Source organism: Phoca vitulina, unplaced genomic scaffold, assembly GCF_004348235.1.
Source record: "Phoca vitulina isolate PV1807 unplaced genomic scaffold, GSC_HSeal_1.0 scaffold1, whole genome shotgun sequence".
Classification (NCBI taxonomy): Eukaryota; Metazoa; Chordata; class Mammalia; order Carnivora; family Phocidae; genus Phoca; species Phoca vitulina.
In genome coordinates this window covers 105,297,955-105,318,041 of record NW_022589704.1, presented here as the reverse complement: position 1 = coordinate 105,318,041, position 20,087 = coordinate 105,297,955, and the positions used below count along the sequence as shown (strand labels likewise).

Genomic DNA, 20,087 nt, shown 5'->3' with positions numbered 1-20,087 from the left:
TATGGCTTATATAACAAATATGCTAAAAGGTAATTTTTCTGTAACTTTTTAATGTGAAAAGGATACATACGTCCTCCTGTGCTTTGAGACACATTATATCCTCTCAAATAGAAAACTCTACTGGCCTGCATGAGGAAAGCCATCCTCCTGAGTTACAAGGATAAATGTAAGTGACTATTCACATATAGATTCTCTGGCAGCTCATGTGTGTGGCTGTATTTTGCCACAGAGCACCTGTTGATGCAGTTCTGGAGCGCAGAGTTACTGTGTGTGCACTCTCCCTGACTGGCTTCACCACTGACCGCAAGAAGTTTAGCATGCTTCACCTGCAAATAGGAATAATTTTTCCCTACCAGCATGGAAGCAGGAACATCAACTTTAGGGATCTCTTTGAACTTTATGATTTATCAAGAATCATATTGTTCTCTTTCATAGTGTAGTATTTTCCTCAAGGAACTGTAAAATGGGAGCAACTTCAGTTTACTTTGACAGAAGTAAACAGCTAAGACAAAAACAATGAAAACCAACAAACAAAACACAAGCCCATGAAAGACAAACAAAATAAGAAGAAAGCAGTAAAAAAATGAGACTCACAGACCCACATCTTTATAAAATGTCTATAATTGCAGCAAATTTGGAAAGATGCAATTCAGATTTGGGGAGAATGGGGATAAGAATGATTGTCATTCCTAACATAAACATGGAGGTTGTCGGTCTTTGGATCCTGAGAGATCAGTTACCAGACTCTTCTTTTCCATTTTGTAGATGAAGACAACGGTATACAGGGGTTAGGTGTTTTTTAACCAATGTCCTGTGTCCTGTTTGCTCTTGACATGGGTTACACACCCACGTCTCTCCATTTCACTTTCAGCAATGGGTGCTAGTTCTTGGATTCCTCTTGCCTCATCTGCACACTGACTGGCACATTTGTGGGGAACAGAAAACCAGAGGGGTAATACCTCCAAGAGTTTCAATGATGAGACAATTACATGCTTGCAGCATACATTTCAGATTCTATGTGTTATGAAGTTTCTCTTACTCTGTTAAAAAAAAAAAAAAACTGTGACATGTGATCAGTAGTATGGCATGGTTGCAAATGTCCCTAACTATCATGGTGATAAAAGTCTGAAAATAAAAGTATTAACTCTGGGAATCCAGCATGCATTGACTCATATATGAACACTTCAACTTGTCACATTTCAATGACAGGGGCAGTGTGCAGAGTTACATCCTGTTCTATAAAATTCAACCTGTTTCTGGTACTCAGGAAGCACTCACGAGCACACATCAACACCAGTGATTACAATGTTGAATGATGCTCTGTTTTGACTGAAAGATCTTTAATGGCTAAAGGTATCCAGACAGGCATATCCAAATGAATATTTAAATACTGCTACCTTCAGAATAGCATGGAAGACATTAGGAGAAGGAAGGGAAAAATGGGGGGGGGGATTGGAGGGAGAGATGAACCATGAGAGACTATGGACTCTGAGGAACAAACAGGGTTTTAGAGGGGAGGGGGGAGGGGGGATTGTTAGCCCCTTGATGGGTATTAAGGAGGGCACATACTGCATGGAGCACTGGGTCTTATACGAAAACAATGGATTGTGGAACACTACATCAAAAACTAATGATGTATTGTATGGTGCACCACATCAAAAACTAATGATGTATTGTATGGTGACTAACATAACATAAAAAAAAAAAAAAAAAGAACTGTAAAAAAAAAAGAAAAATAGAATACAGAGTAAGATCCAGAAAAGCACCCCCCCCAAAAAAAAATACTGCTACCTTCAATCTATCCCTGGGAAGAAGTACACAGCAATCAGATCTTTTCTGCCTAGCAAATATAAATATCCAGTGTCTCTGAATTTCTGAATGATGGGGAATATAATTCTTCATTTTGGCTGCTAGAGCTAAGTAAAGGGTTTTGGTTTTTGTTTTTTTGTTTTTTTTTTTGGTTTTGGTTTTGGACCACTGAAGGGTACAAAATGGAAATACTGGGACTTCAGCATTTTTGGCCACCTGGCATGTTTAAATGGGCATATTGCTGAACACTAAACAACAGAATTCAAACCAACAGACTAAAATGACCTCCAACAGCATGTTTTTTTTCTTCTTCAAGTACATTAAGACAAATTCAATAAAGCAGAGTAACATCTGAGATGGAACTTATTGGAGGGAAACATAACAGAAGCAGGTGCTCTCACCGCAGCTGACCTTGGCTCCAGCTCGAGCAGGGTATGTCCTCCAGACCCATCGACATGCTCCTACAACTCCCTGCACTTGTGATCAATTTAACTGAAACGTCTGGAGATAAAAACCTGCCATAAAACACAGCCATGACGTTTCCCTTCTGACTTGCACAAAGTTTATCACATATTCAGGCCATATGATAATTTCATAACGACATGAAATTTGCATGAAAGGATAAAAAATATTATTCCATCTTATATACACCTTTCTGCCAGAAAGATTCACAAATACTGCCTGAAGATAAATTAAACTTTGGCATGGAATATAATTTATGAAAATTGCAAACTACTTGAATTGATTTCACCAAAAAAGACATTAAATCTTGACGACTAGCAAACTTCTTCAGAGAAATGAAATGTGATGTTTAAATAGAATTAGAACAGCAATATAAATTTTCAAAAATATTTTAAGAGTAAATCATACCACTCATGTAGGTTATTAATTAAGTAAATGCCTTATAATCATAGAAATGCTTTTAATCACTTATAGTTTCTGCTAGATAGGTAAAACATGACACATGAAGAAAGAAATATGATTCCTCTTGAGAAGACAAAACATGACATATTCTGTTACTTTATTTTTTCTTTTAGCTGGTATGCTATTAGTGACTGCTTTTGTCAGAGTTAAAAGTTGCACAAAACCCATTTAAAGAAAACTTGTAAGAAACCCCCATTTATTACTTATGGCATTTCATTACTAGTAGTAAACCTCTGTAGTGTGAGAGTTGGCTAAATAAATAAATAAGGAAAGAAAATTGAATCTGGGTTGACTGGAAAATTTTGGACCTTACTTATATCACTGTTCTAAACATCTGAACTTCAAGTTTTATATAAGAACAGCTTCTTGGGTGCCTGGGTGGCTCAGTTGGTTAAGCGACTGCCTTCGGCTCAGGTCATGATCCTGGAGTCCCTGGATCGAGTCCCGCATCAGGCTCCCTGCTCAGCAGGGGGTCTGCTTCTCCCTCTGACCCTATCCCCTCTCATGCTCTCTGTCTCTCATTCTCTCTCTCTCAAATAAATAAATAAAATCTTTAAAAAAATAAAAATAAAAAAAAGAACAGCTTCTTAGCTTTGATAATATTACAATGGCCCTAATATTTACAACTATAATTTGTACTTTAAGGATTTACAAGCCCTGCTCAACCTACTTTCAAAAAATCCTTTCTAATTTCTAGCTATGAGGCTGACCTTTCCTACCTTAGACTCATGTGGCTAAATTCTCTTCCTCTCTATTGCTGTTTCTCGGTCTCTCTTTCCTACACACACACACAGGCACACACAGCTCTTTGAAAGGTAGTGTCATTGCACAATTTATCTTTCAATTCCCATCATCCAACAAGGCTCCTGACTTGTTTTCAGTGCTTAGTGACTATTTATGGAATGAATGAATGGACTCAGTAAGGGAGATTTGAAACTTTCTGGTCCACACTATAAGCAGTGGCAGTCAGTTCAGAAGAACAACTTGTCTAGAGGCTGATTCTGAGTCTCAGGAGGAACTTCCCAAAGAAGGGATGTCAGCTCGGGAGCCAGGCCTGCTTTTTTGTGCAAATGTAAGGAAGCTGCCTGAATGATGTGATTTCAGGGAGCATCAAAGCAGCTTGTGGAAAACAGTAGTTCCTTCTCCCACCATATGACTGGTGACACATCCCTTTGAAATTCTGTAATGTATTTTATTGTACAGTTATCAATAATTATCAGGAATCAGATATCACTAGGAAGGGTGTGATGCGTGGCTCACTGACTTAGAGGCAACACCTACTAAGGTGTAAATAGCTGATATATTCTTTTTCTACAGGTAGATTTTGACTGTAAGAATGAAAAATAATAGGAGTCTTTGGACATCTGAAGACAATATGTACAAGGAGAAAAGAGACAAAGAGTCTGAGACCACCTCAGAATTTCTAAGAGGTGGCATAATCTCTTAGTGCTATGGCTAATGAAGCTAGAATGAAAGAATTTGTAAAATGAAATCTATAGTTATAAATGCTTTATGACATATTTTAACCATCCCTCAGGTCTGAAACAAAATCATAATTTTCCCTGGGCCTGGTGACACAGAAGTCTTGTAGGGTGTTAGTACAGAGGGGACTCAAAATGTCCCTTACCTACAAACAACTGGCTGTTCAGCTGCAATCGGAAATGGCCTTCCTCCGAAGTCTCCCTGGTCATCCTTGGGAGGCTGTCCACCTGGAGTGAAGTCTCCTTGAGGTTCCTCTCAGCCCGGACGTAATGCCATTGGTTGTCATTCAGAAGAGAAGGAGAGTGAACTATGAGCTCTACAGGGCCATTCCCAACATCAATGGCAAAAGTGATCTCAGATGGAGCTGAAACCAACAAGGGAAATGGGTAGGAAGATGAGGGGAGGTGTCAGTCAGTGCATTGAGATCACAGGCGCACCCTGAAGAATGGTATAAATAACTACAAGTCAATACAAGGTGAGGAGGTCTTCATTTGAAATCCCTGCAATATTAAACTTACCAATTAGTTGTGAAAATTACTAGATACTAAGTCCCAAACTCTTTTTTTGGTCCAGTTGATATTCATTGTGAGAATTCAGGAAACAGGATAGGGGCCAGGGCCATAGATGCCAATCTGATAAACATGCATCAGTGCAAGGCTCTGGGGTTTCTGGGTCTATTTTGGCTTCAAGTGTGTCTTCATGGATATCTGTAGATACTAGATTAGCGAGGCTGCTACATTCCTGCACGGAGAGGATTCATACCCTTGAAAGTCCAATCTTCTCCTCTATGTTATTTCATTAATTCATGTGATTATAATCATTCATGCTATTCTTATGACTTTTTTTTCTCTATTTCAAGGAGACTCAGAAAGTTTAAGTGCTTGTCTCAAGGACATATCACTGCAAGTAGTGGTGCCTGGGATCAAACATAAGCCCCCTTCCCCCTTCTATGACTCTTTCTACCTTTCTATAAAAATTTGCATATCACACATTCCAGGAGTCAGCCAGTCAGGAGTAATAATACCAATGATGATGATGATGACAGTGGTAGTGGTGTGGGCAGTGGTGGTGTTGGTGGTGATGATAGTGGTGGTGGTGATGATGATGGTGGTGATGGTGGTGATGATGGTGGTGGTGGTGACATACCAATTGAGGGAGAGAGAGAAAGAGAGACAAGTAGCAGGAACACAACAGGTACAATGAATTCTGCTGAGTGCTATATTAAATACTGACCATAGAGTCTGTCATTTTAATTCTCAAAATAACCCTATGAGAAAGGCATCATTTTTATTCCCATTTTATGGGTGAAAAAACTAAAGTTCAGAGAAGTAACATTTTCTCAGTTTCTCAGACAGGACAAAGAATCTGACTCCAAAAGTAGAATTCTTCTCCATTTTTCTCTATTGAGTATGTCTTTTTGTATTTTCCATTATTACATAAGAATTTTTCTTAAATCTGAAGGGTGTGGAGAGGCAAATTATAAATTGATGTTGATGAGAAAACAGTGCCCTTTCAGTCACTGGAGCCTTCCTACGACAGATCTTCCCTTCCTTCTCGGCACCTTGGGAAGCCCCCTCTCCTTTACACTTAAAATAGGACATGGGTATTTATTTGACAAAGTCATCAACTGAATTATCAGTAATACCAAAGGTCAAATAGCACCCCGGACCACTCCCTCCTCAGCCTTTAAACCCAAACAGAAAACCAGCCTTTGTATAAGAAGCCCACAGCAGGTGGAATTTCAAGTAACTAAGAGCTTGAATTGTTTTGCATTCTGGTCAAGGTGAGCCCTGACCTAAATTAAGAGAGGCAGGAAGGTAGAGGCCCTAAAATGGGATTTGAAAGCGTGGACCCTGCAGCCACGTTTTTGATCTTGTCATGACTCAATTTTCTCATTTGTAAAATGGGAATAAAAATAGTGCCTGTCAGGTTGTTTATGACTTAATCCTGATGAAGTTCATAGACCCATGCCTGGCACATAAGACGTACTCAAAGTGATAGCTATTGGTGTTACTATAGTGGCACGGCTGGCCAACTCAGCCACGTGGCTTTGGCTCATAAGCCCATGCATTAAAGGAGACAGAACTGAGGCGAACAAATTGGGTTCAACAATTAAAAGATTAAATAAGAATGAAGTTGGCCCTTTGAGCCATTTCCTGTTTCTTATTCAGGGCACAGATGCCACCTTGCAGCTCTGCACTTCTTGAGATCAAATAAACACTAACTGTGAGATAACTGGGACCTCAATTTATTTCTCTCTACAGAACAAAGGTAAAAATTGGTGAGAATTGGAGAGGAAAAATGTTAAAGATTTTGCTAAAAGCCTTCCTGCAAATCTGGTCTTGTGGATATCACGTTCTACATGGACAGCACATCTTTATGGAGCTCTTGCTCTACTGCTGCATCTACCCACCACCCCCTGTCACCCCCCTCCTTGGTAGGGTTCCTGTACAGGCTTATCCCTGCTCCAACATTTATCCCCCTGTTGTACAATGATCTTTTTATGGTCTGTCTCCCCAACTAGTCTGCAAATTCTAGACGAACACTTCACTTTTTGGACACCTAGCACCATGGCTTGTATATAGGAAGCTCTCATTCAACCAAAGGCCCATTCATTAAAACATTACACCACACATACTAAATACAAGTTTGTAATTTTCTTTAGATTTTTTTTTTGGTTTATACCAAGGCATTAACTTCCTTGAAAAATATTTTTAATTATTACTATTTAATTTTATTTAGGTCACCATTAAAAACATACTTTGTTCAGCCCATTCCTCCTAGAACTCGGGGACAATCAGTAAAATGCAGTAATCAGAGCTAATGTTTATTGAGTGCTTACCACAAACCAGACACTGTGCTAAGCATTTTTCATGAATGAACCCCTTAATATTTTAAGCCTTACTATACTCTTATGAGACAGGTAACATACTGCAGCTGAGGGAACTGAGCTGACAAGTTGCTCCAACCCAGATGGAGCAGAATCAAGATTTAAATCCAGGTGATGTGTCTCCAGAGCTCATTTTTAACCCACTCTTCCTATGAAAAAAAATATTCTTCCCTCAAACCTATGCTGTGCCCCTGGGGTGTCAAAGCTAGAATATATAATAGAGGTACCTGGAAACAACTGAATAATAGTAACATAAGTAAATAAGTGATACTTCCAACATTGCCTAGTGACTCTGAGGATGGGGACCTGACACAAAACAAAGTCTGCTCTCCTTTGCTGGAGAGATGGTGAATTACCCAATGGCCCTGGGGGGGAAAACCAGGAGCGCTGTGTCAGCCCTTAGCTCCAACATGAATTTACCCCCTGGCCTTTCTTTCTCCCACCTGTCTGACAAATATCTTCCCTCATCATTTACTCCCTTGTGGTTCAAGACAAAAGTATAGAGTCATTTAGCCCTTCAGTAGGTTTTTACCAATCCAGGTCTTGTGTTAGACCCTGAGAATGCATAGATGAATGAAACCCAATGAGCTCACAGTGTACTTTCAAGATTGACAAAGAAGGAACGTGCTAAGTGGGGGAAAGTGCTGTAAGTTCAAGAGAATGTCTACCAAGTTCTTTTAGAAGATGAGAGGCTTTCTGAGTAGAGGCTCCTATATAATGCTCTCCCTTCCTAGAACCTCGTGTCTATGTCCTGTGCCCTGACCCCATGTTGGGCATGAGACAGATCCCAGGGACCATTTATGGACAAAGAAGAAGTCACTTAGCCTCTCTGATCTTCTGTGCATACATCTATAAAAAGGGAAATATGAACTACATGACATATCATTAAACATTTCTGGAGATAAGGCAACTCTAGAAAAAAGGACATACACTTTGCATAAAATTTCGAGGACTTCCTGAATATCTTACATTTCAAATCACGGAGAAAAGTAATTCTATTTTTTTCTGAATCCTAACATTCTTGGGTTTTGAGGCAGTCTTGCAAAACAGAATAGGGAGTTGCACTAAGGAAGAAAGGTAGGTTGATCCTGGATTTTGACTCTTACTAGCTGTGTAACTCTACGTGTGTTACTAAGTCTCCTTAGGGTCGCCTTCCTCATCTATACATTGGACTAGGAGTTGAACAATGAAAATCATAGTGCAGTATCTTGATGATCATCAATAGGATTGTTTGAAAAAAATGAATAATAAATGAAAAGCATTTAATACAGTGTCTAATCAGAGTAGACACTAAACAATTTAGTTTTAGTGTTACATTTTATATTATATAAATGTATAAATTTAATTATTAGTAGTATTAATTTTACCATCTCTGAGGATTATTTGGTAATATTATTTTTTTTGGTACTTTCTTGATATGATACTGCTGAGCATCACAACTCAAGTCTCTCTCTTTTTCCCCCATATACATATGTATATCATATAACAAATACATATACATATATATATATGAAATATGTATATCTCATTCACTTCTTCCATGGGCTTGAAAACTTGCAAAATACACCACTCCAGAATATGCTATTTTAAAATCAGGATGATTTTGAGCTGAAAGCAATTGAGAAGAAGCAGAAGCATGGAAAGCTCCCTGCTCTCCCCCTGTTTGTTTAAAGCAGGACATAAATTTACAAAGATGACTCTCCTCCTTTCTCTACCAGGAGGACAAAAGTTAATCGCCTGGAGACAACTTCATTTTTTTAAGATTTTATTTATTTATTCAAGAGGAAGAGAGAAAGAGAGAGAGAGAGCATAAGCAGAGGAAGTGGCAGAAGGAGAGGGAGAAGCAGACTGCCCACTGAGCAGGGAACCAGATATGGAGCTTGCTCCCAGGACCTGGGGATCATGACCTGAGCTGAAGGCAGATGTTTAACTGACTGAGCCACCCAGGCACCCCTGGAGACAACTTTAGACCCTAACAGTCTAGAGATGGCACCAGAGGGATCTGCATAACAAACTTTACTAACTAGCCTTTATCACTACTCTTGGAAACCTAAAACTGCCTTCCTTTGTCTATTATTTCTCCATAAATTTATCATTCTCTGTTGAACATGCTATATAATAAGCTATAGTTCTAAGCCGCCTCTTTGAGTTACTCATTTTTCTCAGTGTATCTCCCATGTACGCACAATGTGTGAAGGTTAGTAAACTTCTGTTTAGTTTTTCTCTTGTTACTCTGTCTTTTATTACAGGGGTCTCAGCCAAGAACTGAGAAGTTAAGAGGGACATTACTTTTCCTCCTTTATAGAATTTAGAGAGAGTTAGCCCCCACACACACACTCCACCCCCAACCAGGTGTAAAGGTGGGCCTTGGCAAAACCACTCTGCAATCCTTACTTCCATGGCCAGAGGCACTGGTCAGAGGTGTTCAGGTGTTGCACATCAGGAGTTTCACCCATCAGCTGAAATGTAGCTCTCCCTTGAAGGAGAGCTAGCATTAGACTGAAGAAGGTATTCAGAAGTGAGTGCAGGAAGAGAAATAAATTGAATCCAGATAACATTATGAAACTGATGAAACCAACCAGAAATAAAGTGTCTCATCAATTCTGGACTTAGTCACATGTCCCAGTACCAGTGAATCCCCATCCTTGTGTCTACCAGTTCAAATCAAATTTTATTTAATTGTAGCCAAATACATCTGATTGGCATATGGGTATCATAAACCCCATTTTGCATAAGTAAGCACTAAGGGGGTGAAGAACATGCTCACGATTAAACTTAGAGGGATGGAAATTTGAATCCACCTGGGGTTCTAAGCAATAGGCTCTTTCTGCTACACCACACTGACTCTCAACAGCCATTCCCCTCTGCTCCTCCTCACCCACTTCAAAATATGTTTCCATCCTCACAGCCATTGTGAGGTAATTGTCAAAATATCTCATTTTTTCCCTCAGTCTCATTTGAAACAGTTCCACTAAGACCTGACACTGTGAAATGTCTTGTTTCTCATAGAATATGGACTAATCTCAAGGCTACATAATTCACACATCTTAGCTGGAAGTAACCCAGAAAGAAATGGATTGAAAATTTCATGGAGACTTCTTGTTCCCTGTTGAACAATATGGATATATCAACTTTGGAAGCTTCTGTTCAGATAGTTATAGAGAAATACTCCTTAGGGATGGAAGAGAAATCTATTCTGTTTAAAGACCATTTCCTTTATAAGTAGCTGATCTGTAGAAGTATCTTGTTATGAACCCCTTAGAGTGAAAATTTTATCTATAGAAAAGGCATAGGATGAGTGTAGCTGTTAATAAGAAATGCAAGATCCCTTTCAATTTGTTTTTCTTCTTTTAAATAATAATAATAAAATACAGTATTTTGAAAAATATGAAGTCTTGTACTTTAAAATTTTTATATAAAATCTTCTTGTTTCAAAAAAGTATATGTTCTTCAACCTGGTGAAAAAGTGTATGGCAAACAATTATATCAATGGATTTTTAAATTTTCATCAAATTAAATACCATCTGCATTTAAAACATTTTTGTATAACCCGAAGGACAAAATACAGTACCAGAAAGTACAAACAAATCGGACATTGAAATGTAATTAACACTAAATCATTGCTCATTACCTTGTGATAATATGCCATGACATTTGCTGCTGCTTTAATGAATCAAAAGGCCTTAGGGCCTGATTTTTATTAAATTTACATTGAGGTTATTATATCCACATTATGCAATGGTTGGCACTCAACCCCACATTTTCAGAGCCTGGCTAGGTTAGATAGGAGAGATCTTATTTCACACGAAAGCCACAAGAGCTTCCTCCCACTAATAGTCTAAATCATCAGAGTAAAGGAGGTTAAAGCTACCAATTAAAGAGATCTCTTTCCTTGTATGTGTTGTTCTATAACTGTAAAAGAAACACTTAGGTGTTTGGTGATTTGCAGGGGGTGGTGCAAACACCTCAGTCATCTCTGCCAGCTAGCACTTTTGTTTCTTTCTCTGGAGCTCTCAAATTTCCAAGCTCCTGTTGCCAAGACGTTACTTATGTTTTTAAGGGTATTTCATGCAGTTGCATCACTATCACAGTATGGGTCAATTGCCTCCATCAAACTATGGAAAACTATGGAAACTATGGAAAATCCGTGTAGACACAGATATATGAGACATCTAATGACAAGCCCAAGTCATCATGGTCAAGGGCATAACAAGGGCAAGTTGGTGGGGGCAGTCCATCCGTGTATAAGAAATAAGGGGGGTGGGCAGTGAGTGCAGAAAATCAGAAAGCCAGCAAAAGCAACTAAAAGTAGATGCTTTTATTATTGCCATGCACCAGCAATTCTAAACGTATCAGTGAAAAAAACATTCCTCCACCAAAAAAAGCCTTTTGTTGGTCTAAATTCTAACAAATGCTGATATCAGTATGAATTTTTAATAATGTATATGTAAGCCTCAAGCACATTTTATTACTTACCACTTAATAAATATTATATTCAAGAGGGAAGTTAATACAGACAACTCCAGATACACCTTTGGCTCTTGAACATGCAGACTCAAATATATGGGCTTAGTTTTAAGAGTAAGAATTCAGCTTCTGATTTCTCATTTTTACAATTACTGTGCTATCCTTGTTTAAATCAAATCTACTGTTGAAACACATGAATACACATTATCACAGGGCTTGTGCACACAGATTGCACCCAAAGAGAGCTCACACAACTGCAAAACTTTAGGAATTATATAAGATTTTACCAAACAGAATAGTAATCTGTGATGAAATTTCTGAAGAAAATATTTTAGTGATTTTTTTTTTATTGATTGCAGAGATATTTAAAAGTTGCTAGAATTGATCCTGAAGAAATCATGTGGAAAGAATCACAATTTCTGGAATTTATTATAAAATAAAATATTTTTATGAATATCTACCAAATTTATCTTTATGTTTAAAATCTTTCCTAAAATTTACATGTCTGTTGCTTAATCTGAAAAAAAATTATTTTAAATTTAAAATTAGTAAAACTATCCTTTGATCGATATAAGATAGATGGGCAAATCTGATTATACTCTGTTTTGAACATACATATGTGAAGACAATTGATTTTGTTGAATTCATCCACAAATTTGCAGAAGTAAAGTTGAAGGAACAGAAATTTTTAATATGACTATTACTGGAACAAACCAATATACGGTATGTTTTTGTCCTTTTTATTTAGAAAAAAAAGGACTAATGTAATTAGGAACCATCATGTCTTTTCTTTTCTGTACTGGAATTTTTTTAATTGGTATTATTGCATGTAGGTGTTCAATATTAGGACATTTTGCCATCTATATTTCTATTATTCTTCATTTAACTTCATAATCATTACTGAATATAACTTGTACATAGGAGATGGGATGTTAGACAATGCTCCATATCCTGGAGTCAAAGCCTTTAGCTACACCGCTGCTTATGGTGAAGTAGTTGAAAAACAATGGGAATTCTGTAGTCACACACTCCTAATGGTGGGAAATAAATCAGGAAGTTACTTTCAGAGCAAAAATACAACAAAAAGTAGATCCTAAATATGAATAGAATGCATAATAATAATACATTAAGCTTTCCATGGAAATTGAAGTGAAAAGGTTCTGGGGTGTGGAAGCTTAAAAGTCAAAGGTAAGCAGTACCCATGGACAGATAAAGTATGCTGTAATAGATATCTATGAGAATTTGAAAAATGCACTATTTTGAAGAGAGAACGATTACATACTGATAGGCAATAATAAAACAAAAAGCATTAGAAGGAACTAGAAATTATCATGGCTAATTTTACAGATTTCCAGAGGCATTAATTTGGTAGTATCCACATGTACTAGCTGTTTGTGGCAAAGATAAGACTCGGACTTCTTCTGTTGACATTACGTTAAATTCATAAATGAGGACACTTACAGCTAATTTCAAGTCGGATGAAGTCTTTCATGCCAAGGTTTTCTAGGAAAACTCCCGATAGAGCCGTGGTTTTAAAAAAGAAGGAAATATCAGCACTGAACTCCGCATGGAAGGTAGGAAAGTGGAGGTAGGAGGCTTCTGTATAAAATGATACCGCATTCCAGAAGTACCCTGCAAATGAAAAAACCCTTAAGCATGGTTCATTGTTTTAGAATGGGATGTAGAAAAGCACTGGGCATGTGAATAATTTTCAAGACTGAGGGACATTGCAGGAAAAAGGGATAAGGGAATAAAAACATCTTGTGCTTATATAATGAAGAGAGAAAGCTTCTTTCGATTTAGTACTCACGGTCTCCATAGCAACGTAAGGGACCAATTCTCCAAGCAGCTTCTGAGTTTGATCTGTTGGTATCAGTGATAACTATCTGAGTGACAGGCAAGTGGTCTTTGAAGGAAAGAAAGCCAGTATCATTTGTCCTGCAAAACATAAATTTAAGAAAAGAGAGAGAAAATGTGGGTAACGTAGGGGCTCTTTTACCAAGACTCCCTTTTCAATGGTGATTTGGGTGGTTTGCAGCAGCAGGGTGTGAGGGCGGGGAGGGGAAACCAGAAGGCTTTTCATCTCATAAGCATATGCAAAAAACTGGAATGCCAATTACAAAACCCTTGGCCACCTTCCAAAAACCAGTGGAATTTACATTTTTCCTGTCTTTCCGGAAACACAGGTAATTTACAGAGCTTGCTATTGCTTGTTGTAGCTGACAGCGCCCCACCTGCCCAATGCCTTGTTGATGTAACATTACACATCAGCTCTCTTTCCACAGAGATTGGCTATCTCAGTAACTAACTTGAAATGGGCACCACAAATCTCACTTGAAATCACTCCCAGTGCTTGTTCCAGCCACCTGCCTACAGGTTTTAATCAGCTTGGGATGTTTCTTATCACCTTTTAACTCTAGGTAAAAACAAGTCTTTAGAGTTTCCTGTTTGTTGCTTTTCATTTTGCTCTATATTTTAAAGATCTTGGGAGTTAATGACTGTCTTTGTTAGTTAGGCAAATAGATAACTAGTCACCCTTTGGCAAAAAAAAAATAAAAATAAAAATAAAAATAAATAGGGTGAAGCTATTGTTTTTCCCTTTGTTAAAGCTGTGTTTTCGGACTCATGGTAAGGACATATCATTTAACTGAGAGAAGAAAAGTGTAGAGAAGAAACCTGTATTGAATGAATAACTATTCTGAGCCAGAAATATACTAGGGGATAAGGATATTTTTCCCACACAACATGCTTGCGCAGTGGGTACTATTATTTTCATTCACAGATGAGGAAACTGAGTCTAAGATATATATCAGATGTTTTGTCTAAGTTTGCAGGGCACAAGAGGCAGGGCCTTGATCACATACATGGTATCTACCCCATGTCTAAATTTAACAAGCATGCCAAAAATAGCCATGTCTAAATTTAACAAATATAAATATATTTGTACGCTTTGAAGACGCCTGTATATTATGTGCTAACATTTCATTCCGACATGGTAATTTGAAACTCATGACTAATAAAAGACTGAAATTTCTGGAAGAAGGCGGGGGGTGGGGAATACAAAATATGTTATATTACAGCAAGTCTTGAAATAGTAACCACAATTTTTCAAAGCCTTTTTAAGTGTGCAAGGTGAACTTTGCTTTGTTGTCTTGCTCCATTTAACTCATCCAAACATTAGGTGTCCTGCTAGAAAATATGATGGGACATTTTCATTTCCATGTTCCATCCATCAGGTGTGCTACCAACTTGAAATGATGAGCTGAACTGAGTCATATGAGGTAGTCTGAAAACTGCACAGAGTGGGCTGGACTCCCCACCCATCACAGCCTTAGTTAAGGACAGGATGGATCACCTTGCTGGTGCATGGGAATTGGCCAATATTCAGGGCAAAGTATATAATGTAGCAATTTTATAACAAGAACACAAAGGAGCAGATTCATATTGGTTCTCTCTCTGTAGTCACAAAGAAATCAATAAAACACTCAACACACACTCAAAATCAATGTTACATTTCATTATCATTTACATATCATTTACAGCTCTGAGTTTAGAGACCAGAAAATAATATCCCAAATTCTTAACTGGGGAGGGATGGCAGGAGTAGTGTGATGTGATGCTTTAAGGACTTAGCTTCAGAAGCACACATATTTATTCTGGAATCCCAAGTCCCCAGTTCCTAGCTGTGTTAGGCTGGGCAAATCATTTTATTTCTGAGATTCCCCAGTATCCTCAATTTTAAAATGGAGATAAAGTCTATACCACAGAGTTATTGAGAGAATTAAATGAGATCATATAGTCACTTAGCATGGTGCCTGATCTATGGTAAATGCTCAAAAATGGTAGTGGCAACACTCATTTTAGTTCTTATCTTTGTCCCTGAAACCTCTGTGGTCTTAGGCAAGTCAATCCATCTTTTTATGCATCCAGTTATAATTCTATATTGGAGATCTCATACTACAAAGAACATTGTAGAAAATTAAATGTTAATATTTGGCCTCCAACTCATGAGATTTGGAGAAAAACGTATCAATTCATCTTGGTTATAAGTAAATGAAATAGTCGCCTACACACATTCCCTTCAGGTCAAGTAACCAAAAAGGTAAAGAAATACCTATCCATTTTCTGTTATTTGAGTACCTGTATTTAGAGGCCATTCAAAGGATCAGGAATAAGACTTTTGTTTCTGTTTGAAAGAACATCTATGAATGTTACAAAGACACAGAATAAAATTTGAGTCTTCATAATTCAATATCTTTTCAAGCAGAGAATTCAAAGCAAATTCCAAGTAGTCAAAGTCGACTAAAGACAAACCCATATGTAATCCTGAAGAAACTATATTGCTCTAGGATTTTGTTTCTCTCCGTTTTTATTTTCAAGGTGAAAAGGGTAGATTCTGAGGTCTGCCTGTCAATGCTGACCACCGTCTCCCTCACCCACTACAGCACTTTGTCTGCACCAATTTGATGTCCTGTCAAAGCGTTGGGATATACAAGTAGCACTCGAAGAATAAAAATCTCTTCCAAGGACCAGATTTTAAAAAATCATATTTAATTTGATCATGCAAGGCACAATACCAAAAATACATTTTTTAAATACAAACTCAAATTCCTACAGGGGCCAGATGAGTAATAAAAACAAGTGAAGCCAGCTTTGGTTTGGATAATAAATGGAACCTGATACATACCTTCATTGTCAGAGGGAGAGAGATGAGGGGAGGGAGAGAAAGAGAGAAAGAGAGAGGGAGAGAAGAAAACTGGTAGAAAATATTTTTTTTGGCTAAAGGAAACAGTGACATTCATTAGTAACAAGTAATAATGCTTTTCATGAATGTCAAACAAGTGGGTCACGTAAAACTTCCCAAATTTTAAATCTTGACAATGGATTTAAAATTCTAAAAAGAATAAAAAGAGTATGATGGGAGCCAACACTGCACAGGCCAATGAAACGCAGGTGAGGGTTGGGGTTGTGTTCAGCTTATGGACAAACTAGGCATCAAGGATACTTTACATATTTATTCATTCTCTTAAAGTCACAGTGAGAATAAAATTGGATTTAATTCAGTTTGTGAGTGACAAGTATGATTCAAACATTTCAAACATCAATGGGTAGAGTATTTGGAGGGGTGGATGATGGAGTTGATTTTAGAGTACAAGATGATATACAGTGATACAAATTAGGGTAGTACCCATTGATAAGCAGGGAGTCTACAGCCGTACATTTCTTTCTGCACATTAACTTGCTTTCCTTTCTCTTTTGTTTGAACTTGCCTTCTCAAGGGAAAACACTTTATAGACTTTGTCTTCCTTTGGAACAACATACAAGATTCTTCCTAAGGGTACAGGGTACTTACGTACTTTATAAGTGCAGAAATGGTTATGTTGTAGTGAAAAAGCTTTGTCCTTTGGACCAGACTATTATGGGTTGAATCCATGTGACTCAATGCACCAGTTTATAAATGTCGGTGAGGTCACTCTAGGCCTCAGTTTCCTTATCTCTAAAATGGGGATAATGATATCAGTTTGATATTGTATAAATCAAAGGAGATAATGTATATAAAACTATTAACACACTGACTAACACAAAATAGGCATTCGATAAATAGTTACTGAAATTCCCTGTAATGTTTGAAATAAAAATGTGAAATACAAAGAATTTTTAAAGGAAAAGTAAGAAAGGGAGCCTCACTGTGGACATGAATAAGGAGAGACCAGTCGCAGATGCCAGGCAGAGACTCCAGCTTATGGAGGTTCCAACGGTACAAGGCACAGGCATGTGTGGTCCTCAGGAAACACACATGAGCTAATAGAAAAACACATCAGAAGCAATGTGGTCTCCTCTTCCTTTATGTGCATCTTGGGATTTTACCAGGTTCAGGATTTCAGAGCAAAACAGGGGCTGCTGATTCCTTTAGTAAATCATTGGGGTAAATGTGGTGAAAAGTCACATGCTGATTTTTTTTTTTTTCATGAACCAATCAATTTTGGTTAACTGCTGCTCTGTAAACTTCTTTTAGCAGAGTCATTTGGGTCACTGAGCCTATTAAGAGAGATTCTTGTTTCCTTATTCTATGCTTATTTCTTTTAGTCACTTGAAAGTAAGAAACAAAACAAAACAAACAAAAAAAGACACATTATGCATAAGGTAGAAATTATGCAAAAACTGAAGACCCTAGCACCCTTTGAAGCCCCTGTGTGAATCTGAGTGGATGAGTCTCAAGACCCTCTGTGCACCCTTCTCTTGAGTGGGTGACATGATGCCCTCCACTTCCTGTGGCTGCAAGGGAGGAATGACTTGCAAGATGCCCATAAGCAAGTCTGCAAGTCTGAGGTACTGTGTTGATACTTGCCAGTAATTCTACCCTAGCTTTGGTTAAGGCAATTGTTTCCCTTTTGTCTTCCTTCTTAAGACCTCCTGATAAAAAAGACCTAGGGGATTAGATTAAAGGTTGGGTGTCACTTGATTGCCAAAAAAAGCAAATGCAAGCATCGACTGTGGTCACATAGACAAGTGCACACCAGGAGGTCATATCCATTCCTCTCTGCCCTACACTGACCAGACCATGTCTGGAGTCTTGTTTTCTGTTCCCAGCATAAGGAAGGTGAAGGGAAATATTTTGCAAATATTTTGGAAACTATAGTTCTTCAGTAAATATTTTAGAAATTTGAAACCATAGTTCTCTTCTCAAATAGATGTGAGAAAAACGAAATCAGGCCTTGGTATATGAATACAGCCAAAGGCTACCCAATATTACTTTATTATTAAGAAATTATCATGACCCTCAAGATTTTATGAGTATAAAGTTAATTAAAAAAATGCTACCACAGATGAAGATTTTTGGAGGCATGATTTGATTAACCTGCTCTGGATATGAATGAAAGTAGCATTCAGTAGGGCCAGAAAAGTTCTTACCAGAACTGTCTGCACTTTCCCTCTTATCTCCCGCTCTTCTTCTTCCTTGCCTCCTCAACTCCCACAATCGGCCTTCTCTCCTTTCACACCAAGGCAACTCCTCTCACAGAACTGCTAACTTCCATGGAATACGTCAGCCCCTAACTCATTCCACTCTGTGGCAGCATTTCAGTGTTGCCTTCCTCTCTGTTACACACACAATGAACACGGCTGCTGACTGAACACCTCCCTTGGATGTCAACAGTCACTTCTAAGTCACCTCTAAGGAATATGCCCCAACCCCCTCCACTTCTTGCTGCTCCCTTGCTTGTCTGGGTTACTCAGTTCTGTGAAGGATGAGGCCCCCTGCTCCCAGTGGCTGAAGCCATACATACACATGTCCTCCCTTCCTCTTTTTCTCACTCCTCCCTCATTCTTGATCCACCACTTCCACCAAGCTCACCTGCTTTATGTCATTCCATCCAGCTGCCTTATCCTCACCCTCCTGGCTTCACTTCTATTTTGAGGGAGCTCCAGGGTCTCTGCCTGGTCCTTGGCAATGGCTACTTACACTGGCTTCCTGCTGCCAATCTCACTACTGTCTTCCTACTCTGCTTCTCCTCCATAAGACTCCCAGTTTCATACTCTATTGCTTAAATGTGAACCATGATTCATACTGTATTGCTTAAAACCTTGTTAAGATAAGAGGTCTCTGTCTCTTCTAGGTATGGTCCAAATTCCAAAATGTTTAACATAGTAGAGTGGACAATAAAATGCTTATTAAAACCACAGTTGCCTTTTACAGAGAGGTCTTTCTGAAAAAAAAAAAAAAAAATGATGCAGGGGTTAGAGGTATTCCTCGAGTTTAGGGCTGCTATTCTTAGAACCTACTGCTGGCTCTGTGGCTCAGCTGAATGCTTCCTATCACTGAATGTGAGCGTGGGAGGTGCCTCTTGCCTTTCCTTGGCCGTATGAGCATAAAAATAGATTTTTACACATGATCTCATTTAATCCCCTGAACATCCCTGTGACAATGTTGTAATCAGCACCTGCTTTGTGCAGGAGAGGCAACAGAACTTGATAGAAGTGACTAACCTTCCCAGGGTGCATCATTTGCAAATGGAGGGGCCAGGATTTGAACAGCACACCTTTGCTATAACTGTGGTGCTTCTCTGGTCTCCTGGTCTCACTCCTACAGAGAGCAGCTCTCTCATATGGGGATGCTGGTCCTTCCCACAGTTGGTCTACATCTTCCCCAGGCAGTGCTGGAATAACAGCACCAGCCCTGAGTCCTTGAGCTACCCTCACCGGTCTCGGGCTGACCATAACCTTTCCATTCATACAGGCTTTCTCCACACAAGATACAGTTCAATTGACTAGGTTTCAGTTTACTAATTTGCAATCATTTTTCAGCCCTGCATTCTCTGAGATTACACCTGGGTCACCTTGACAGGAGTTCTGGGAGCCCACAAACTCTTTGGTTACACATTTACAAGCAATCTCTTGATTTATTTCTACTGTGGGCAGACCCATCCATTACATGGCGATTTTCACTAGTGAACTTTCAGAGAGCAGCCCTGTTTTTGTTCTTTCATCATTTCATCTAGAATTAGATGGCTGAATG

General features: G+C 38.5%; 1 protein-coding gene across 2 annotated transcripts in view; it reads right to left on the bottom strand.

Moving 5' to 3' along the window:
- The window catches only part of CNTNAP5 (contactin associated protein family member 5), a 792,175-nt gene that overhangs the window by 120,565 nt on the left and 651,523 nt on the right, over nt 1–20,087 (bottom strand). For both annotated transcript variants that reach the window (XM_032412450.1, XM_032412460.1), the window contains exons 15-17: nt 13,383–13,510; nt 13,034–13,204; nt 4,361–4,579 (exon numbers count right to left, since the gene is read on the bottom strand). In XM_032412450.1, the coding sequence (XP_032268341.1) occupies nt 4,361–4,579; nt 13,034–13,204; nt 13,383–13,510 (518 nt within the window). The remainder of the gene's footprint in view (nt 1–4,360; nt 4,580–13,033; nt 13,205–13,382; nt 13,511–20,087) is intronic.